The sequence below is a fragment of the Phyllobates terribilis genome, unplaced genomic scaffold (assembly GCF_046119375.1).
Source record: "Phyllobates terribilis strain yellow unplaced genomic scaffold, ASM4611937v1 Scaffold_8__6_contigs__length_399053987, whole genome shotgun sequence".
Lineage (NCBI taxonomy): Eukaryota > Metazoa > Chordata > Amphibia > Anura > Dendrobatidae > Phyllobates > Phyllobates terribilis.
Window position 1 is genome coordinate 322,837,661 of NW_027362768.1, and position 23,323 is coordinate 322,860,983.

The 23,323-nt window shown below is 50.7% G+C and overlaps 1 protein-coding gene across 1 annotated transcript in view; it reads right to left on the bottom strand.

Moving 5' to 3' along the window:
• DNAH12 (dynein axonemal heavy chain 12) overlaps positions 1 to 23,323 on the bottom strand; it is a 161,508-nt gene that overhangs the window by 83,157 nt on the left and 55,028 nt on the right. The window contains exons 24-28 of the mRNA XM_073644615.1: positions 20,985 to 21,141; positions 16,302 to 16,474; positions 16,038 to 16,190; positions 15,704 to 15,943; positions 7,761 to 8,006 (exon numbers count right to left, since the gene is read on the bottom strand). Of these exons, the coding sequence (XP_073500716.1) occupies positions 7,761 to 8,006; positions 15,704 to 15,943; positions 16,038 to 16,190; positions 16,302 to 16,474; positions 20,985 to 21,141 (969 nt within the window). The remainder of the gene's footprint in view (positions 1 to 7,760; positions 8,007 to 15,703; positions 15,944 to 16,037; positions 16,191 to 16,301; positions 16,475 to 20,984; positions 21,142 to 23,323) is intronic.

Here is a 23,323-nt window from a genome sequence, read left to right on the forward strand (position 1 = left end):
ACGCCAGTCAGTCCGGGCGCGAGCGTAACAGTTTGCTCAGGCCATGGTTCCCGCTGAGCCCCACGGTCTTTCGCTCTCAGAGACATTTTGAATCCTTGTCTGGCGAATACGTGCACCAAGAAATTTTTTTTCTCAAGCTATGGCCCGGGCGATTTACGCACCAGCCCAAATGGATCTATCAGCACTCGTTCCTGCGGATCCTCCACGGTACTATGGAGATCCAAAACGTAGCCGTGCATTTGTGGAGCAATGCATGCTGCATTTCAAGTTCTATGCTCACTATTTTCCTACTGATCGGGTTAAAGTAGCATTTATGATGTCCTACCTAGCGGGTGATGCCTTGAAATGGATCACCCCCCTATGGGAAGCATGGGATCCTATCGTCTTTGACCTGCAGGCCTTCCTGGTGGCCTTTCTAATGTTCTTCGATGACCCTAATCCTGAAGCCTCCGCTAAAGCTTCCCTTCCCAATATCCCGGAGCAGCCCCGATGTTTAATGTGTGTGGGTAGCCTACCAGTTTTCCAGCCTGAAGAGACTGCTGCCTACCCAGAATTCACACAGGATGACTATACTCCACAGAATACTTCTCTTCCCAACCTCAAGGGGCAGTCCAGACGTGCTAGGCGTAGAGGTAAACCGTCACGTCAGGTTCTGTCCTCCCAAATACATCCTGTTTCCCAGCCTGTAGAGGCAGCTTTCCGCACAGAATCCATGAAGGATGACTATGTTCGTCAGGCAAAGCAGAGGCCAAAACTCAGTCACAAAATCAGATTGCGGTCCCACTGCGGTGGTTTGGGACCCCCTGACGGTCTTTGTCCAGCGAAGGTTGGAGTATCCCAAGACATTAGGCCTGTAGGAGAGGCAGCCCTTGGCGTTAGTGTTTCCTCTCCACAGATGACCATGACTGTCTCCATGGCAAGTGAAGGCCTCGGATTAACCGGAAGTTTTGGGCTTAAAGCCTTGAAGAGTCGGTGTCTGATTCCCGTCCGACAACTCCAGAAGCCGTTTTGAGCATTGTCAGCAGAAGGACGGGCCCTACTCAGAAACAGTCAAAATATGTCTGTACAAATTAAGCTCCAGATTGGAGCATTACACATAAAGAAGTTCACATTCCAGGTGCTGACTGGCTTACCCACAGGTCGTCCAGAGCCGAGAGATCTAGTGCCCGCTCAGGTCTGGAGATCCTGCATGGTGTATCCTGGGGGACTGCTAAGGTACAAGGGGTGTCCAGTCCCCATATCTTCAGGACAGTCAGCAGTTTCTTCTTCTTCTTCACCAGATCAGCTAGTCGCTGACTTGCTGTGCGCTGAAGTCTCTGAAGGAAGAAAAGCGGAGGCGATGTCCCCACACAGTCTCGACGATTGTACCAATGATCTGGCTTCAGGTACCGTCCTGCCTCACAGACATGTCATCTCTGAAACCAGATTGAAGATGGTCCCAAAGCAAGGACCCTCCGTCTCTAATAAATCTGGTCTTACGTCCATCAAGGCGGTGTTTACCCCCGAGTCTCTGCACCCCTCCAACCAGGCGGAGGACCTCCAGTTGTCTCCTGAATCCTCCAACCAGGCGGGGAACCTCCAGTTGTCTCCTGAATTCCGCGGGGTGCTACCTGATAAACGGAGAGAGACTTTCCTACACCCGGTACCTGGTACGCCGCCCATTTCATCCAGTAAGCTTGGTAAAGTGTACGTCAAGGCGGTGGTTACCCCCGAGTCTCTGCACCCCTCCAACCAGGTGGAGGACCTCCAGTTGTCTCCTGAACCCACCAGAGACTTTTCTGTGTGCTTTTCCTGGTACTTCACCCACTTCATCTGTTGCTGAGGATGGCTTGATAGGAGGAAGCATCCTAGTCACCAAGATGATGAGACCAGTTTCGTTTCCTCTAGTGGACAGAAGAGGTAATCCTCTTAATGAGAAGGATTGGTCTCCAAATTCTCTGCAGACGACCCTTGCAGGCTTGAAGAAGAGGGGGCGTAAAGGGGGGGGTACTGTAACATCCCTGGCGGTGTGCTTGCATAGTGCGCCACCTCCCACTATGCAAGACCGCAATCTTACCCATCAGTCCAGCCTACAAACCTTGCTCCAGTTCATGCTGTGTGCATGTCTCTTGTCTGATTGCTTAGGGCGGCGGCCCAGTTACTTCCTGATTCTTATAGCTGCTGTGGGCGCGCTCCTAATGCGTCCCCAGCCTATTGCTGTGAGTCACTGGATATTTAAACAGAATCCACCCAGAAGGAGGGGCCTGAGCAACACCTTCACTCAGTTTGTCTTTGCAACTGAATTGCCAGGTCCTGTCCTGCATTTTGTCTGTTTCCGCCATTCTGGGGGCTGCATACCCAGACCTGTTATCTCTGACTTCTAGTCTGTTTCCGTCACTCTGGGGGCTGCATACCCAGACCTGTTATCTCTGATTTCTAGTCTGTTTCTGCTACTCTGGGGGCTGTATACCCAGGCCTGTTACCTGTGACTTCTAGTCTGTTTCCGCCACCCTGGGGGCCGTATACCCAGGCTCGTTCTTGTATCTCGTTGCAGTATCAGTTCCTGTCTGAACTGTCTCCTAGCCTGTTACCTGTTTGTCTCTATGTCCATACCTTCCCTTTTCTTGCAGTGTCTGAACCTGCACCTAACTCCAACTCGTTGTCTCTGTACTTCTGTTTGTGAGTTTTGTGTCCACTCGCTACTTCATAGTAAGTACCTTGTGTGTATCTGGTTCTGCTTGTCCCTTTTCCCTTCCTCCGTATCTACCTCCTGTGTTCTAGCCATCTTCCTGTATTTTCCAGTCTGTTCCATGTGAACAGAGTCCTGTCCTCTCTGCCTGCACCCTCAGCCCTGTTCGGCTCTGCTTGCTCACCGCTCCAGCGGTTTCCCTCTGCTCTCACTTGCCCACCGCTCCGGCGGCTTCTCTCTGCTCTGCCTTGCCCACCGCTCCGGCGGTTCCGCTCTGCTCTGCCTTGTCCACCGCACCTGCGGTTTCGCTCTGCTCTGCCTTGTCCACCGCACCAGCAGTTTCACTCTGCTCTGCCTTGTCCACCGCACCTGAGGTTTCGCTCTGCTCTGCCTTGTCCACCGCACCTGTGGTTTCGCTCTGCTCTGTCTTGTCCACCGCACCTGCGGTTTCGCTCTGCTCTGTCCTGTCCACCGCACTTGCGGTTTCGCTCCACTCTGCCTTGTCCACTACTCCGGCGGTTCCTCTCTGCTCTGCCTTGACCACCGCTCCGGCGGTTTCTCTCTGCTTTGCCTTGACCACCGCTCCAGCGGTTCCTCTCTGCTCTGCCTTGTCCACCGCTCCGGCAGTTCCGCTCTGCTCTGCTTTGCCCACCGCACCTGCGGTTTTCGCTCTGCTTGTTCACCGCACCGGCGGTTCCTCTCTGCTCTGCCTTGTCCTCCACTCCGGCGGTTTCGCTTTACTCTGCTTGTCTACCGCATCTGCGGCTCTGTACCTGTCTCCCAGTCTGTACTGGACCCTATCCAGCCTGCGCTCCAACCTGCTAGTACCTCCCTGTCTGCACTCCAGCCGTGCTTGCCAGTATCTCCCAGTCTGCACTCCAGCCGTGCTTGCCAGTACCCACCTGTCTGCATACCAGCCGTGCTTGCCAGTGCCCACCTGTCTGCATACCAGACGTGCATGCCACTACCCACCTGTCTGCATACTAGCAATGCTTACCAGTATCCACCTGTCTGCATACCAGCCGTGCCTGCCAATACCCACCTGTCTGTATGCCAGTCTGGCCTGCCTGTTCCTGCATTCCCCGGTGTGGGTCAACAGCTGTGACCGGGGTCTGACCTGGAGCAGCACCTGGTCCCTCTGCTCGGTTCCTCCTTGGTTCATGGAGTCGACTGAGCCGCCGTGCGACCTTGGTCGGATCGGGTTGATACTTAGTTACGCCCCTACAGGCACTCCTCGGTTCATGGTACAGTGCGATCACTAATCACGCTCACGCCAGTCAGTCCGGGCGCGAGCGTAACACAAAGAAGACCTTAGGTGGTTTCAGAAGTCCTTCAAAGGATATCTTGTGTTGTGGTGCCTCCGGGGGCGGATCAGAAATGTCCAGCACCCGATGGATGGACGATATTACGTCCTCAACTAGAGCTGTATTGCTAGTGGGAATTGGGATCAGAGGCCTTCAGTTTCCTTGTCTGAGTCGGAATCACAGATGCCTTCCGAATCCTGTGTACCGCTAAGGCATCTCCTGCTGGGTGAACCAGGGTGGAGGCCTTCTCTGGTCGGGGATCGCTGCGGAGAACTGCATTGTCTGTCTCTGGTAGGGGACGGTCTAGATGATCTGGAACTACAGTGTCTCTCCCTAGAAGGGGATGACCGTGTGCTATGGGATGACGCAGATGAACGTGACCTGTGGGTCCACTTGCGTCCTGACCTAGACGTGGATGTGCCCGGGTCATCATGTCCCTGAGTCGAGCCTTCCCTTTGCTGGGTAGCGTTCATAGCCGAGGCATGACTCTGCAGAGCCTGAAGCAATGTGGAGGTTAGGTTATCTATAGACTTCGTCATAGATTGCGACATCTGAGTGACCCATTCCGGCGTGGCATTAGACACCGAGGGATTGGCAGGGGCTTCTTGGGGCTCTGGCACAGTAGTCTGGATGCAGTCCTGGCAGTGCGGGTACGTGCTGCCACTTGGGAGAGTATTGCTGCAGACTATACAGAGTGCATAATAGCAGTCCTGCCTGGTTCTCTTGGACCCTGAGCCCGGCCTAGTGCACTGGGGTGGCTATGCAGAGGGCCCTACAGGGGTGGCTATGCAGAGGAGCCTGGACTCACAGCCGAGGAAGAACTCCAGCTGTAATCTTATCCCACCGGAGTGCCCCTAGGTCCAGCGCTGAAGATCCACGGTCCTATGCCCGCGGGAGACTAGCTGGTCTTCCCTTATCCTGCAGCAGATAATGGCCTTACGAATCCTGTGTATCGCTAAGGCGTCTCCTACTGGGTGAACCAGGGTGGAGGCCTTCTCTAGTCGGGGATCGTTGCGGAGAACTGCATTATCTGTCCCTGGTAGGGGACGATCTAGATGATCTGGAACTACAGTGTCTCTCCCTAGAAGGGGATGACCGTGTGCTATGGGATGACGCAGATGAACGTGACCTGTGGGTCCGCTTGCGTCCTGACCTAGACGTGGATCTGCCCAGGTTGTCATGTCCCTGAGTCAAGCCTTCCCTTTGCTGGGTAGCGTTAATAGCCGAGGCATGACTCTGCAGAGCCTGAAGCAATGTGGAGGTTAGGTTATCTATAGACTGCGTCATAGATTGCGACATCTGAGTGACCCATTCCAGCGTAGCATTAGACACCGAGGGATTGGCAGGGGCTTCTTGACGCTCTGGCACAGTAGTCTGGATGCAGTCCTGGCAGTGCGGGTACGTGCTGCCACTTGGGAGAGTATTGCTGCAGGCTGTACAGAGTGCATAATAGCAATCCTGCCTGGTTCTCTTGGACCTCGAGCCCGGCATAGTGCACTGGGGTGGCAATGCAGAGGGCCCTACAGGGGTGGCTATGCAGAGGAGCCTGGACTCACAGCCGAGGAAGAACTCCAGCTGTGATCTTATCCCACCGGAGTGCCCCTAGGTCCAGCGCCGAAGATCCACGGTCCTGTGCCCCCGGGAGACTAGCTGGTCTTCCCTTATCCTGCAGCAGATAATGGCCGCTGGAGTAAAGTTAAGAAAGAAGGGGGGCAGAGAGCTGAAAAGGGCGGCAGAACTGTGTGAAATCGCGCCCTTTCAGTCTCGATCCGCCCCCTCTATGACACTGTAGTGTCATATTTGTCATCCGGGGGCGGGCCGGGGAGAGGAGGTGGCGGCTTCGGCTAGGCAGAAGCCGCGGCCTAAATTAGATGCCTGATGCCCAAAGGGACTGCAGGCCGGCACGGAAGTCCTGGAGGGGGCCGGATCTGAACCGGACCCCCCCGGATTTAAAGGCAGGATAGCGGTGGGGTATAAGCGGAAGGGGGGGCCCTGTGAAGAGTCCCCCTGAGGCACCGTAGAGCTGGTGCTGCCGTAGAAACAGGGCGCAGGGAGGCCTGTGTCTCTGTTGTGTTCTGCCTGCACTCCCCCCGGTCCTGATAGGAGCCCGCAACAGGGCTGGGGTCCCTGGATTCAGCCGTAGTGTGCTGGCTGCTGGGAGCTGCTGCCTGTACAGGCCCTACCTGAGGCGTTTCAACCTAATACCCCCAGTGGGGGATTAGGGAGGTGCTGTTGTCACCGTCAGGGGGCTATATCCTCGCCTGAACCTCAACCCAGAAACCAAAAGGAATTGGGGAAGGAGGGGGGTCTCGACTTCGAACCAGCACCCAAGGGGCTGGGGAAGGAGCGACATGGGGAATAGCCATCTCAACTTCAACCGTGCACCCCATAATAAGGGGCAAAGGAAGGAGCCATGCCGGGAGTCTCGCAGAAGACCCACTTTTCTTCATCTGTAATCCCATCAGTGAAAAATGGAGTAAAAGTTTTAGGTGTGCCTCCTATGCGACACTAAGCAAAAACTGGAGAAGGCTGATGCCGTCCAGGGGTGTATACTGCAGAGGAGGAGCCACGGTTAATCTTTTTCAGATTATGCATAGTGTCGCCTCCTAGTGGACAGCAGCACAACACCATGGTCATGTGTCCCCCAATGAGGTGACAGAGTAAATAAGTATGAAACCTCTTTTCCTAAAACTCTACATTGTATCGTCCCTGTGTTATACCTCCTGGAAATGTATGTGTAAATTATATATAATGTATATATAATCTATATAGGGGACAACCCTATACAATCTGACTGTGCCCAAACAGTGGTGACATTGTCAGACTGTGTAGGGTACTTGTTATTGACAGATTTCAATTAATTCGTACATTTCCAGAAATGATAAAAGAGGAATGAAACGCTGCTGAGTTGCACTAAAATATGCTGCAGAATTGTTTTTCCATAGGGAATACATGTGGCCTCTGTGTTGCACTGTTAATTGCCGGCTGCAGAATGAGTTAAGTGAGATACTGTCAGTGAACTCGTTTTTGCTGTTTGACGGGGAGTTTGTAAATGTTTTATCTGTCTTTTTCTGAGCTCCTCTCAGTTTATTTATGACCACAGACCTTATCAAAATTGAATGTGCAGGGAATCAAAAAGCTGGTGAAAGCCAAGCGATGCAAAATTTTTAATAAAACCCAATTGCAAAAATGATTTTTAGCCTAAAATACATGTGTTTAAGTTAAAAATCAAAACTGTCCCATAAGATGAACAGGCTACGTGTTTAACAACTATAGTTTTGACATTTTTGCACAGATGAGATCTAATAAGCCAGGAACAGCAATGTGCAGAAATTATTTGTAAGTTCCTGTTTGCTATTCTAAAATCAGACATCTCTAATTTTTGTGATTTATGATCCAAATGCCTTTTGGTAAGATGGTAATGCTGTCAAACAACTATAGTTTTGACAATTTGTACACATGAGATCTAATAGGCCAGGAATAGCAATGTGCAGAAATTATTTGTAAGTCTGTCTTCTATTCTAAAATCAGACATCTCTAATTTGTGTCATTTGTGATGCAAATGCCTCTTGGTAAGATGGTAATCCTGTCAAACAACTACAGTTTTGACATTTTTGCACAGATGAGCTCTAACAAGCCAGGAACAGTAATGTGCAGAAATTATTTGCAAGTCTCTGTCTGCTATTATAAAATCATACAGCTCTAATTTTTGTGATCCAAATGCCTCTCGGTAAGATGGTAATGCTATCCTATACGAGATGTAAAGCGACCAACAGTTCAGAACTTACAAGAATATCTTCATTTTCATGGGGGAATTTCAGCTTCAGATTGCCAGCAGCGATCAGCACAGCCTTTACTGCACGCATCCCATAATCATAATGGAACTGGGACGAGAGCTGCTCCGAGCACAGCCGGTAAGTCATTACGATCTTCACCGAGAGAGGTTTAGCGTGCAGAAAACCGTAAGAATAAAGGGAGATCTCCGCAATCAGAGCATAGTTGGGGACCATCATTGCTACAGTCCGGAAAAGAACCTGAAATGCGCAAACCAGATGGGTCAGTCAACAAATGAAACTAAATTACTGTAAACTAGGCAGAGAGCCGGGGAACCCATTATGTCCATTTCATAGAATCATAGAATCATAGAATGGTAGAGTTGGAAGGGACCTCCTGGGTCATCTGGTCCAACCCCCTGCTCAAAGCAGGATTCACTAGATCATCTCAGATCTAGTGAATCTGAGATCAGATCATTTACACTATCCTCCATCACAGACCTAAAAGTGATGTGTCTATTCCACATCAGAGGAAAGTCAGTCAAAGTGTGGTTAAAGGGGTATTCCCATCTATAAGATCCTGTCCCAATATGTAATAGGTGTAATAATAATAATGTTTACAAATATCTCCAATTAGAAATGTAGTATAGTTCTTCTGATTAGCTATGTTGCTTACCCCCATGTGCAGGACATTGCAGTAGCTTAGGTATCCATGGTTACGACCACTCATAGTAACAGTTAGTTATTTGCTAGTGGTCGTAACCATGGATACCTAAGCTACTGCTATGTCCTGCACATGGGGTAAGTAACATAGCTAATCAGAAGAACTATACTACATTTCCAATTGGAGGTATTTGCTATTAATATTATTATTACACCTATTACATATTGGGATAGAATCTTGGAGATGGGAATACCCCTTTAACACTTTCCAAATCTATCTCCACACCTCTACTGTGTACATTTTGGAAAATAGGAGAATGGGACATCAATATTAAGGAGCTCGCAGAAATGAGGGCATCAGGTGTTGTGATTATACATAGGAAATGTACAATCTCATAGAGGTTTGGGGGAGAATAATCCCTTTGATGAAATCTTATGTTTCTTTTGTAAACCTAGTATTTACTTGAAAGTTTGTGAATCTCTCAAAAATTTCTGTATTACTGCATAAAAGGAGATTTTTGTGTACTCACCGTCAAATCTCTTTCTCTTAGCCTCTAATTGGGGGACACAGGACCATGGGTGTTATGCTGCTGTCCACTAGGAGGTGACACTATGCTTAATCTGAAAAAGATTAACCGTGGCTCCTCCTCTGCAGTATACACCCCCGGACGGCGTCAGCCATCTTCAGTTTTGTGCAAAAGCAGTAGGAGGAACGTAACATGGATAACATAACCATGCCTATAAGAAGGCAACTATGTACGAGCTCAAGAAAAAACGATATGAGAACTCAACATAACAACAGCCCGGAACGGGCAACAGGGTGGGAGCTGTGTCCCCCAATTAGAGGCTAAGAGAGAGAGATTTTACAGTGAGTACACAAAAATCTCCTTTACTCTGTCGCCTCATTGGGGGACACAGGACAATGGGACGTCCCAAAGCAGTCCCTGGGTGGGAAGCAATGGACGAATATTGTGTAGACAGGCCCCTACAATTGGGGTACCGCCGCCAGCAGAACACGTCTACCCAGGCTCACGTCTGCTGAGGACTGGGTATGAACCCTGTAGTGTTTGGTAAACGTGTGTAGACTAGTCCAGGTGGCTGCCTTACACACTTGTTGTGCCGAGGCCCGGTGCCTAATGGCCCAGGAGGCCCTTACTGCACGTGTAGAGTGTGCCGTAATACCTGCTGGAAGAGGAGAATTTTTGAGGCGGTAGGCCTCTTGTATGGTGGATTTGATCCACCTGGCAAGGGTAGCTTTGGAAGCTGGTAGACCTTTGCGGTCACTGTTAGAACCTTGCTGTTAGGTTTTTTTTTCCTTTGCTGGTCACATGACCTTGTTGGCCTATTTAATCCTGCTCCGCCCTTCTGGCTTTGCTGGACTTCATTGTATATCTACTTTCTAGCTAGCCTGTGCTCTGTATCTAGCTCTGTTAGTTTGCTTGGTCTACGGACCTCTTTGTTCTATCTATTTTGTTTGTTCGTCTGTCTGCTACTATTTCTGTTAGGAGGTGTCCCATATTCCTCCCAGTCCTTAGTACTTGTAGGGATTCCCTCCCCACATCTATAGGTCTCCGTACAGACTAGATTAGGACTTTAGCAGGTCTGATCGCAGGATCAGGTTCCCTGTTACATCGTAGGGATTCAGCTGAGTCCTATAGTAGGGACAGATCTCCTCTCTTTCCTTAGCTTTGGTAGCAGAACATAAAAGTCGCCTTCCGAAAGAAGGAAAAGAGAATCAGACTTCCGGAAGGGCGCAGTCCTAGACACATAGATACGCAGTGCCCTAACAAGGTCAAGCGTATGCAGAGCCTTCTCCACTCTATGAACCGGGACCGGACAGAGGGATGGCAGTGAAATTTCCTCATTGAGGTGGAAGTTGGACACAACCTTCGGAAGGAAGGATGGAACCGTACGGAGAACTACCTTGTCCTGGTAAAAAGCCAGGAAGGGTTGTCTGCAGGAGAGTGCTGTGAGTTCAGACACCCTGTGTAGCGAGGTAATTGCCACTAGGAAAACCACTTTCTGGGATAGAAGGCGGAGTGAGACTTCCCTAAGGGGTTCAAAGGGTGTTTCCTGCAATGCTGTGAACACCAGGTTGAGATCCCACGTTTCTAGTGGTCGTCTGTAGGGGGGAACCAATCGGGAAACACCCTGAAGAAATGTCCTTACTTGCGGCTTGTTCGCAATGCGCCTCTGAAAGAGCACTGAGAGAGCTGACACCTGGCTCTTAAGGGAGGCCAGGGACAGTCTGGCTTCCAGACCTGATTGGAGAAAACCAAGTACCCTGGGGAGGGAATAAGGGAATGGGGTCTGGCCACGAGATTCGCACCAGGTAAAGAAGGCTTTCCAGGTACGGTAATAAATCTTTGCAGAGGTTGGCTTTCGAGCTCTGATCATGGTTGCAATGACGTCAGGCGAGAACCCTAACTGGGTTAAAACCCAGGTCTCAATGGCCATGCCGTCAAATTGAGGGCCCCTGAGTTCTTTTGGTAGAACGGGCCTTGTGACAGAAGATCCGGGCGGTCGGGGAGACGCCAGGGGACGTCTGCTGTGAGCAGCACGATGTCGGCGTACCACGTACGTCTGGGCCAGTCTGGTGCGATTAGGATGGTTGGAACTCCTTCTTGCTTGATCTTCCTCACCACTCTGGATATTAGTGGGAGAGGTGGAAAAATGTACAGGACAAGGAACTGGGTCCAGTCCTGAACCAGGGCGTCCGCTCCTAGCGACCGCGAGTCGTGTGTTCTGGCCATGAAGTTGGAGACTTTGGCATTGAAGTGAGATACCATTAGGTCCACGTCCGGAGTCCCCCAGCGATGGCAGATCTGGTGAAAAACTTCGGGATGGAGAGACCACTCTGCGGAGTCCAATCCCTGCCGGCTGAGGAAGTCTGCTTCCCAGTTGTCCACACCCGGAATGTGGACCGCAGAGAGAACCGAACCTGTGTCTTCCGCCCAGTGGAGAATGTATGTCACTTCTCGCATCGCCTGGGCACTGCGGGTCCCCCCTTGATGATTTACATATGCCACAGCCGTGGCATTGTCCGACTGTACTCTGATGTGAGAGGCGGCCAGTAAGTGATGGAAGGCTCTCAACGCCAGGAAAATGGCATGAATTTCCAAGATGTTGATGGGCATGGCCGCTTCTGCTGGGGACCACTTGTCCTGTGCTCTGTGGTGTAGGTGTACCGCACCCCAACCCATCAGGCTCGCGTCGGTGGTCAGAACTTTCCATCGACCCGTGAGAAAGGATTTCCCCTTTGTTAGTGAGGTTGGTTTGAGCCACCAGTGCAGGGACCTCCTGGTTGACGACGTCAACTGAAACTCCCTGTCGAGATTTTCCTCCTGTAAATTTTGACTGGCCTGCGCTTGATTGCCAGGTCTTGTCCGATTTTTGCGTCGACCACGAGTTGTCCCTGCGTGGAGCGTGGTTGTTATTTTGTGCTGGTCGCGAGACGGACCAGCCGGAAGAGTTCCGAAAGGATCGGAATCGTGCTTGATTGTGCTTTTTGTAAGTATGTTTGGGCTTCAGTTGGGGGAGAGAGGTACTCTTACCCCCGGTGGCGTTGGATATCATTGTGTCCAACTGTTCACCAAAAAGTCGACCACGGAGGTACGGGAGGTGCGTGAGGGACTTCTTTGAGGCTGCATCTCATTTCCATTCCAGCAGCCAGAGGATACGCCGAATCGTGATGGCGTTTGATGCTATCCCCGCTGCACCCCTTGCAGAATCCAGAGCTGCATGGAGCATGTAATCTGCTACAACTGCTATTTGGGGCACTTGGTCCAACAGTTCAGGGGTAGAAGCTTGTAGGTCAGTTTGTAAATTTTGGGCCCAGGCCAAGATGGCTTTGACAGCCCAAACTGAGACAAACGCGGGAGCCAGGGAGGCCTCTGCGGCCTCGAAAATTGAACGAGCCATGCGTTCCACCTGCCGGTCTGCTGTGTTCCTGAGGGTTGAGCTATCTGGCAGTAAAAGGAGTGTCTGTGCTGCTAGTCTGGAGACTGGGGGATCCACTTCAGGTGGCTCTGTCCACTGTTTGGTGACCTCCTGTGGGAAGGGGTACCGCGCCTCCAGATATTTGCGATTAGTAAACTTTTTCTCAGGTTGTGAGAACTGCTTTTTAAGGATCGCTTTAAACTCTGGGTGGTCAAAGAAGACCTTAGGCGGTTTCAGGACTCCTTCAAAGGAAATTTTATGTCCTGGTGTCTCCAGGGGTGGGTCGGAGATGTCCAGCACCCGATGGATGGATGAGATTAGATCATCAACTAGCACTGTATTGCCAGGGGGGATAGGGATTAGGGACCCTTCGGTTTCCTTGTCTGAGTCGGAATCACAGATGTCTTCCGAATCCTGTGCATTACTAAGGCGTCTCCTGCTGGGAGAACCGGAGCGGAGGCCTTCTCTGGTCAGGGATGACTGTGGGGATCTGCATTGTCTGTCCCTGTCAGGGCACGGTCTAGATGAGCTGGGAGTACGGTGTCTCTCACTGGAAGGGGACGACCGTGTGGTATGAACGTGACCTGTGGGTCCGCTTGCGTCCCGACCTAGACGTGGATGTGCCCGTGCCATCATGTCCCCGAGTGGAACGCTCCCTTTGCTGAGTAGTGTTCATAGCCGAGGCATGACTCTGCAGAGCCTGAAGCAATGTGGATGTGAGGTTATCTATAGACTGCATCATAGATTGTGACATCTGAGTGACCCATTCCGGTGTGGTATTAGGCACCGAAGTATTGGCAATGGCTTCATGGGGCTCTGGCACAGCAGTCTGCATGCAGTACTGGCAGTGTGGATACGTGCTGCCACTAGGGAGAGTATTACTGCAGGCTGTACAGAGTGCATAATAGCAGTCTTGCCTGGTTTTCTTGGACCTTGAGCCCGGCATAGTATACAGGGGTGGCTATGCAGAGGGGGCCAGTAATGCAGAGAAGCTTATAGGATTCACAGCCGAGTGAGAGACTCCAGCTGTGATCTTACCCCACCAGTGTGCCTCTTAAATCCAGTGCCATAGATCCACAATCCTGTGCTCCCCGGAGACTTGCTGCCGACCGGTAACTGCAGGGTTAATGATCCTTCAGCAGATAATGGCCGCTGGAGTGTGGAGAAGAAGGTGGGCGGAGAGCTGAAAAGGGCGGCAGTATGCTGAAAAACGCGCCCTTTCAGTTCGGAGAGTGGGCTGCGGCTTCGACTAGGCCGGAGCCGCGGTGTAAATTTAAAACCGGACCCCCCCGGTTTTAACGGCAGAGATGGCGGTGGGGGTATCAGCGTAAGGGGGGGCCCTTAAAGGGTCCCCCTGAGGCACCATAGCGCTGGTGCCAGCAGAGAGACAGGGCTGGGAAGGCCTGTGTCTCTGTATGCCTTGTCTGCCTGCACTGTCCCCCGGCCCCAACAGGAGTCTACAGCAGGGCTGGGATTCCTGGAAATCTGTGCAGAGTGTCAGCTACTGGGAGCTGCAGATTGCTGCCTGCACAGGCCCTACCTGAGGTGTCTCAACCTAATACCCCCCAGAGGGGGATTAGGGAGGGTGCTGCTGTCACCATCAGGGGGCTGTTATCCTCGCCTCAACCTCAACCCAGAGACCAAAAGGAATTGGGGAAGGAGGGGGGTCTCGACTTCGGACCAGCACTCGAGGGGCTGGGGAAGGAGCGACATGGTAAGGAGACGTCTCGACTTCAACTGTGCACCCCATAAAAGGGGGCAGAGGAAGCAGCCATGCCGGGAGTCTCGCAGGAAACCCACTTATCTTCATCTGTAATTCCGTCGGAAAAATAAAAATCGGAAAAAAATGGAGTAAAAATCTTTAGGTGTGCCTCCTTGCGACACTAAGCAAAAACTGAAGATGGCTGACGCCGTCCAGTGGTGTATACTGCAGAGGAGGAGCCACTGTTAATCGTTTTCAGATTAAGCATAGTATCGCCTCCTAGTGGACAGCAGCATAGCACCCATGGTCCTGTGTCCCCCAATGAGGCGACAGAGTAATTTGACTTAAAGCTACATCAGTCTGTGAGGTCACAAAGAAACTCAAGGTAACCTCTAAGCCAGAGGTCCCCAACCTTTTTTGCACCAGGGACCGGCTTTAAGCAAGACCAGTTTTCCATGGCCCGGTGGGGGTGGGGGCGGGGCTTAGGTCATATGGGGGTGGGGTTATGGAGGGGTGGAGCTGTATGGGGAGGATGCTGGCGGGACCTCGGTGTACAGCGCTGCTAAGTAGCAGCATTGTACATTGAGCGTCAGTGCATACAACGCTGCTGCTTAGCAGCGCTACACACTGAACACCGGTACCGGGAGCCGCGTCACTGAAGCCAGTCTGCTGCCCCAGCACGCCCCACATAACATGTTCTGCCGGGGGCGTGTCAGTGAGGAGAGCCTGCCGCCCCACCCCGTCAGGAACACACCATGCTGTGCAGGAGGGCCGCGTCACTAAGACCCGCCCCGTGACGTACAACAGGTACCATGCTGTGCTGTGGAGGGCTGCGTCACTAAGACCCGCCCGACGCCCCACCCCGTCCTGCATAATGTTCTCTGCCGGGAGCTGCGAGCTGTCACGGCTATGGCAGAAAACATTATAAATCCACACAGAGCGAGCTCTGACCAGGCGCAGGGCCGCGGAGCTAGCTGTCAGCGGCGCCGCGGACCGGCTGAAAAACCCCAACGGCCCGGTCCTGGTCCGCGGACCGGCGGTTGGGGACCTCTGCTCTAAGCAACTAAAGGCCTCTCCTCACATTAGCTAATGTAATTGTTCATGAGTCCACCATCAGAAGGACAATGAACAACAATGGCGAGCATGGCAGGATTGCAAGAAGAAAGCCAATGCGATTTAAAATGTCACTGCTAAAACTCACCTGGGCACACCAATAGGTAACTGGAACAATGTGTTGTGGAAGGATGAGACCAAGATAGAGATTTTAAGTGAGAAGCTACATGTTTGCAGAAAGAAAATACTGCATTACAGCATAAGAACCTCCTATCATCTATGAAACACAAAGATGGTAATCGTAACATGCTTTGGGCCTGTTTTGCTGCACTTGGCCAAGGACGGCTGCCATCATTGATGGAACAATGAATTCTAAAATCTATCAGCAAATGCTAAAGGAAAATATCAGGATATCAGTTTATGTACTGAATCTCAAGAAAACGTGGGTCATGCAGCAAGAAAATGGCCCAAAGACACAAGTCGTTCTACAAAAGAATGGTTGAATAAACATAAAGTTTTGGAATGGCCGAGACATAGTCCTGAGCTTAATCCTATAGAAATGTTGTGGAAGGGCCCGATGCAAGGCACTGGGACTCTTTACCTTGAGGTTATCCGGCAGCTCAGAACGTCCCGCGTAGCCAGGATTCATGGTAATGGCTACGAAGCAATTTGGGTTAAGCTTCAGTTCTGTTCCTTCGAAGTTGAACATGTCCATCTTCGTCTGGATGGCTCTCTGGATGCAGAGAATCTGCTGGGCCACCACGGACAACACCTCCAGCTCAATACGGTTAAACTCATCAAAACACGCCCATGCTCCCGATGATGCCAGCCCTTTGAAAAACTAAAAAAAAGTATATATAATCAAAAGATGTCAGCAGAACATCGGTTGGAGTCAGTTTATTATCTGCAATGGAGCAGCTTAACATTGTATGTACCTTTGACATTGCTATGTAGTCCAAACCATCAGAGCAGTTAAAGACCACACACTGCACGGCCAGCGCCTTGGCCAAATCTTTGGTGGTCTCGGTTTTTCCTGTGCCGGCCGGACCTTCTGGAGCTCCACCAAGATTTAGATAAAAAGCACCGATCTACCAATGAAACATGAAAGAACTAGTATGAAATATCAATAAACTTGCTAATAAGTTTCATGCATCATACAAAAGTAAAAAGATTTCTGAGCATAACCCATCACATCATACCAGAGTCCGATAGCATCTGTCAGTGAGCGGAGTGATGACCAGGCGTGGGGAGTTGCCCAGGTACTCATAGGCGTACTTCACATTGCAGTTGATGATTCGCACTCTCGCATTCTCATTCTCCCAGTAATAGCGGAGTTGGGCAAGCCACTGGAAGTCTGTTTCATGAGAAACTCCTGAGGAATGTAGGAAAAGATAGTCAACCTCTAAGACACTGCAGAATCACAAGGGAGAGTTTCTAAAGGGAAGGCAAATGCACATACATTATAGGACAAAACTCCTAGTCACCCAATTCTGCTTTTTTCATTTAGTCCCATTGCCCACGGTGTATAACATCTGGACTCTCAACCCCCAGTTTATAAAATCCGGCCTCTCGACTCCCCCGGTGTATAACATTCGCCCCTCGCCCCTAGTTTAGTATAACATCTGCCCCTCGTCCCTAGTTTAGTATAACATCCGTCCCCTCGCCCCCCCGCCAGTGTATAAAATCCATCCCCTCAACCCCAGTGTATAATATCCAACCCCAAGCCCCACATTGCAAAACATCCGGCCCTCAGGGTATAACATCCGGCCCCTCGCTCCCCCCTCCCCCGGTGTATAACATCCGGTCGCTCGCCCCCCCCCCCGGTGTATAATATCCGTCCCCTCGCTCCCAGTGTATAACATCCATCCCCTCGCCCACGGTGTATAATATCCGTCCCCTCGCCCCTGGTGTATAATATCCGTCCCCTCGCCCACGGTGTATAATATCCGTCCCCTCGCCCCAGTGTATAATATCCATCCCCTTGCCCCTCAGTGTATAACATCCAGCCCTCGGACATGTATAACATCTAGCCCCTCGTACCCCCAGTGTATAACATCTGGCCCCTCGGCCTTGTATAACATTAAGACTCTCGCCCCCCACCAGTGTATAACATCAATCCCCACGCCCCCCGGTGTATAACATCCGCCCTCCCATGCTGTGTGCTGTTACTAACATATGACAGAACGGCTGGTGGTGCAGAGCCCACTGATACCAGCGCGGTCCTGTAATAGGAGCCACCGGGGTAAAAAGTCTGGATATTACATTTTTTCCCTCCTAAATCTTCCCCCATCACATGTGTGTGATATTATTAAGGAGTGGCAGGAACTGCAGCAACTCAGAAGACCCCGGAACATTACAGAGCGGGGTCACTGAGTGCTGAGGAGCAGAGGGCAGAACGCTCTCCTGACTCCATAACTGCAGAGTCCAGATTCTCCTTTGGTAACAACATCACCACAAACACTGCGCCCCCGCCAGGAGCTTTATGGCCGAGCAGCTGCATGCAGCCTTACATCACCAAGCACGATGCCGAGCGTCGGATGGAGTGGTGTGAAGCCGCCACCACCACAGGACTCTGGAGGAGACCAGTTCTGTGCAGTGACGGATCACACTTCTCTATCTGGCATCTGATGGATGAGTCTGGATTTGGTGAATGCCAGGAGAACGTTACCCTATTAACTGCATTGTGCCCGCTGTACAGTTTTCTGGTGGAGGTATGGCCTTGTTTTTAGGGGTTGGTCTAGGCCCCTTAGTTCCAGTGAAAAGATATCTTAATGCTTCAGCACAAGACATTTTAAACAATTGTAGCTTCCAACCCTAAAGGCCCCGTCACACTAAGCAAGATCGCTAGCGAGTCACAAGTTTTGTGACGCAACAGCGACCTCAGTAGCGATCTCGCTACGTTTGACACTTAGCAGCGATCAGGCCCCTGCTGTGAGATCGCTGGTCATGTCGGAAAGGTCTGGACATTTCTTTGATCGTTGAGGCCCCGCTGGGTAGCATGCATCGCTGTGTTTGACACCTTACCGACGACCTTGTTAACGACTCAGACACAGAAACACATAGGCGTGCATCGTTATACAGATCGTTACGGGTCGCCGCATCGCTGCTGCGTCGTTGGGAAGATCTGACTGTTTGACATCTCACCAGCGACCACATAGCGACGCAGCAACGATCCCTGACAGGTCGTATCGTTGTCGGGATCGCTGTAGCGTCGCTTAGTGTGACGGGGCCTTTAGGGAATAGAAGAGCATAACTGTTTCACACACGTTCTCAACCTCAACCCCACTAGGATGATTAATTAGAAAAAATACTGGACAATGGCAGTATAAATATGTCACTGCAATATAGGGAAGAACAATGTCAATCACACATCAATTAAATTGACATATGTCTGCTCAGGCTTAGAATGGCTGACCATTCGGAGAATTACATAATACCTACAAAGAAACCGAACAAAAGGTCATTAAAGTAATTGAAATAAAAACCCTTTATTAGTACATCCATGGTTATGGAATGACACTGCACAGAGGAGGGCACACACACCATTGATAGAAAATATTAAAAACCGGACCTAGGCCATCCAAAACATTGACTATAAAGAATATTAATTGTGGCAATGAGTCATATACAGGGGATGCCTACACCTACAGATGCCAAAACATTCCTATATAGTGACCACCATCTCAATATGAATAAATGACTACTGCCCCATAGACGTCATTGTAAGTATACCCCAAGATTGCTTTACTGTGACAAGATCAATTGTGTCCTATGAAAACTCAAAGAAAAGAGGGGGGAATATAACATAGATATGGAAAGAACATAGGAATGTGGTCAAATGTATTAAGGTGCTCTGCATATTGAGCTATTATATCTGTAGAGTGTTATGCACACGCCCGGGCTGACTGGCGTGTGCGTGATTTAGTGATTCCACTGTGCCATGAACTGGAGAGTGCCTAGAGGGGCGTAACTAAGTATCAACCCGATCCGACCAAGGTCGCACGACAGCTAACGACGCCGTGCACCAGGGAGGAACCGAGCAGAGGGACCAGGTGCTACTTCAGGCCAGACCCCGGACACGGCTGTTGATCCACACCGGGGAATATAGGAACAGGCAGGTTAGGCTGGCACACAGACAGGTGGGTATTGGCAGGCACGGCTGGCATGCAGACAGGTGGGCACTGGCAGGCACGGCTGGAGTGCAGACAGGAGGCACTGGCAGGCACGGCTGGAGTGCAGACAGGAGGATACTGGCAGGCACGGCTGGTATGCAGACAGCAGGGTACTGACAAGTATGGGTGGCGTGCAGACGGAGAGGTACTAGCAGGTTGGAGCACAGGCTGTATAGGGTCCAGTACAGACTGGGATTCAGGAACAGAACCGCAGATGCGGTAGACAAGCAGAGCAGGGAGAAACCGCCGGACCAGTGAGCAAGGCAGAGCAGGCAGGAACCTGCCGGAGCGGTGAGCAAGGCAGAGCAGGCAGGAACCGCCGAAGCGGTGAGCAAGGCAGAGCAGGCAGGAACCGCCGGCGCGGTGAGCAAGGCAGAGCAGGCAGGAACCGCCGGAGCGGTGAGCAAGGCAGAGCAGGCAGGAACCGCCGGAGCGGTGAGCAAGGCAGAGCAGGCAGGAACCGCCGGAGCGGTGAGCAAGGCAGAGCAGGCAGGAACCGCTGGAGCGGTGAGCAAGGCAGAGCAGGCAGGAACCGCCGGAGCGGTGAGCAAGGCAGAGCAGGCAGGAACCGCCGGAGCGGTGAGCAAGGCAGAGCAGGCAGGAACCGCCGGAGCGGTGAGCAAGGCAGAGCAGAGAGAAACCGCCGGAGCGGTGAGCAAGGCAGAGCGGGCAGAAACCGCCGGAGCGGTGAGCAAGGCAGAGCGGGCAGGAACCGCCGGAGCGGTGAGCAAAGGCAGAGCAGAGGGGACAGGGCTCTGTTCATACGGAACAGACTGGAAGGGAAAGGCAGAACCAGATACACACAAGATACCAGCAATGAAGTAGCGAGTGGACTCTAAACGCACAAACGGAAGTACAGTGACAACGAGTAGGAGTTAGGTGCAGGTTCAGACTCTGCAGAAAAAGGGAAGGTACGGACATAGAGAAAAACAGCTAACAGACTAGGAGAGTGTTCAGACAGGAACTGAGTGTTCAGACAGGAACTAACACTGCAGTAAGATACAGGAGCGGGTCTGGGTATGCGGCCCCCAGAAGGCGGGACGAACAGGCTAGGAGTGTGTTCAGACTGGCCTGGAAATACAGCCTCCAGGAAGGCGGACAGACAGGCAAGAAAACACAGATAACAGATCTAGGTATGCGGCCCCTAGAAGGCGGGACGAACAGGCTAGGAGCGTGTTCAGACAGGCCTGGAAATACAGCCTCCAGGAAGGCGGACAGGCAGGAGAAACAGAACAGGACCTGGCACATTCAGAGTCAAGGAGCACACTGAATGATAGGGTTGCTCAGGCACCAGCTTCCAGGTGGAGCTGGTTTAAATATTCAGTGACAGACAGCAATAGGCTGAGGACGCATCAGGGGTGTGCCCACAGCAGCTACAAGAAACAGGAAGTAACCGGGCCGCCGCCCTAAGCAGTCAGAACAGAGACAAACAGACAGCATTAATAGAAGCCAGGCTAGCAGACTGGACTGAAGATCAAGTTTGCGATCTTGCATAGTGGGAGATGGTGCTCTATGCAAGCCCGCCACCAGGTATGTTACATAGAGGGACTGACTCCATATTAACATACTGTATATGGATTTAGAATAGGAGGCCATAAAAGCTCCTGTAGGTGTAATGTGGAGGGGGCACAATACCTTTGTCCATGTAGTGTATAATAAATAGAACATGGTATTGGAAAGTTTGGTGCCAGCAATGATGTTTGCACAAACCTGTTTCCATCATCTCCATGATCACGTCACGAGCGTGCACATCTATGGTGACGAGAGCCCCCAATGTGGTGCGAGTCTGCTTGGACAATTTGCCTCGCACAAGCTCCACAATATCATTTAGCTGGAGCTGCAGATTATCATAGTAGTTTTTCAGGCCCTACAAGAAGGATGTAACGGTGAAATCATCTGCAGAAACATTCATAGAACATACATATTGCAAGGGGGCTGAAATATATACAGATTATAAGCCTGCAGACTAGATTGAGAACTCCACAATATGCAGTCACTTTTTAATGTACACAACAATTTTACAACATATCTTTATAGAAGTTGGAGATCTGGATTGAACACAGAGCTCCAAATACCCAGATGTACCTCTATAAAACCCTGCCACAAACAGCATGGAAAACTCAATGCATATGGATTAATTTTATGCTGGTATTATGGGAAATCCCATACAATGTCTTCCCTTATTGGTAGATATGACGAGAGTAGAGATGAGCGAATGGATTTGCAGGACTCTGGTCCAACAGTCGGGTCAGTATTCCACGGCCGCAGGACCGGAGCCCCGTGAACCGGCATCTCCGGCTCCTCTTTTGATGTCGATGTCATAGTTGTGGTGTGAGGCACAAATGACATCATGCCTGGCCGGCTAATCAAAAGCGGAGCCAGGGATGCCGGCATGTAAGAGGCGGTTAGCAAGGCTCCCATCCAACAGCCACAGACTACTAACCTGCTCTCTTAGACCAAGGTCCTGCAAATTTAGTTGCTCATCTCTAGACAAGATGCATGAATCAATGCAAAATCCCAACTATCAAATACTATGGAGCCTTTTGGGTACCTTCAAGATATTGAGCCGCTGTACAACTGCAACCCCCAGGAGAAGACCCCTGGGCAAGAACATTACATGGGCTTTTTGCAGTCTAATAACGTACTGTGAAAGAAGCTGCTTGCATCTTTTGATGTGAATGTGGGTCACCTTACCTCTGTTGCACCAATGGTACATCCGCCCCTGGAAACTCCTATAAGCTGCGTCCCTGGGTATGACAGTCTATTAGCAGGAGAACTCATGAAGTCTATCTATGAATGCATATATATATACAGTACAGACCAAAAGTTTGGACACACCTTCTCATTTAAAGATTTTTCATGACTTTGAAAATTGTACATTGACACTGAAGGCATCAAAACTATGAATTAACACATGTGGAATTATATACTTAACAAAAAAAGTGTGAAACAACTGAAAATATGTCTTATATTCTAGGTTCTTCAAAGTAGCCGCCTTTTGCTTTGATGACTGCTTTGCACACTCTTGGCATTCTCTTGATGAGCTTCAAGAGGTAGTCACCGGAAATGGTTTTCACTTCACAGGTGTGCCCTGTCAGGTTTAATAAGTGGGATTTCTTGCCTTATAAATGGGTTGGGACCATCAGTTGTGTTGTGCAGAAGTCTGGTGGATACACAGCTGATAGTCCTACTGAATAGACGGTTAGAATTTGTATTATGGCAAGAAAAAAGCAGCTAAGTAAAGAAAAACAAGTGGCCATCATTACTTTAAGAAATGAAGGTCAGTCAGTCTTAAAAATTGGGCAAACTTTGAATGTGTCCCCAAGTGCAGTTGCAAAAACCATCGAGCGCTACAAAGAAACTGGCTCACATGAGGACCGCCCCAGGAAAGGAAGACCAAGAGTCACCTCTGCTTCTGAGGATAAGTTTATCCGAGTCACCAGCCTCAGAAATCGCAGGTTAACAGCAGCTCAGATTAGAGACCAGGTCAATGCCACACAGAGTTCTAGCAGCAGACACATCTCTACAACAACTATTAAAAGGAGACTTTGTGCAGCAGGCCTTCATGGTAATATAGCTGCTAGGAAACCACTGCTAAGGACAGACAGGAAGCAGAAGAGACTGGTTTGGGCTAAAGAACACAAGGAATGGACATTAGACCAGTGGAAATCTGTGCTTTGGTCTGATGAGTCCAAATTTGAGATCTTTGGTTCCAATCACCGTGTCTTTGTGCGACGCAGAAAAAGTGAACGGATGGACTCTACATGCCTGGTTCCCACCGTGAAGCATGGAGGAGGAGGTGTGATTGTGTGGGGGATGCTTTGCTGGTGACACTGTTGGGGATTTATTCAAAATTTAAGGCATACTGAACCAGCATGGCTACCACAGCATCTTGCAGCAGCATGCTATTCCATCCGGTTTGCGTTTAGCTGGACCATCATTTATTTTTCAACAGGACAATGACCCCAAACACACCTCCAGGCTGTGTAAGGGTTACTTGACCAAGAAGGAGAGTGATGGGGTGCTACGCCAGATGACCTGGCCTCCAC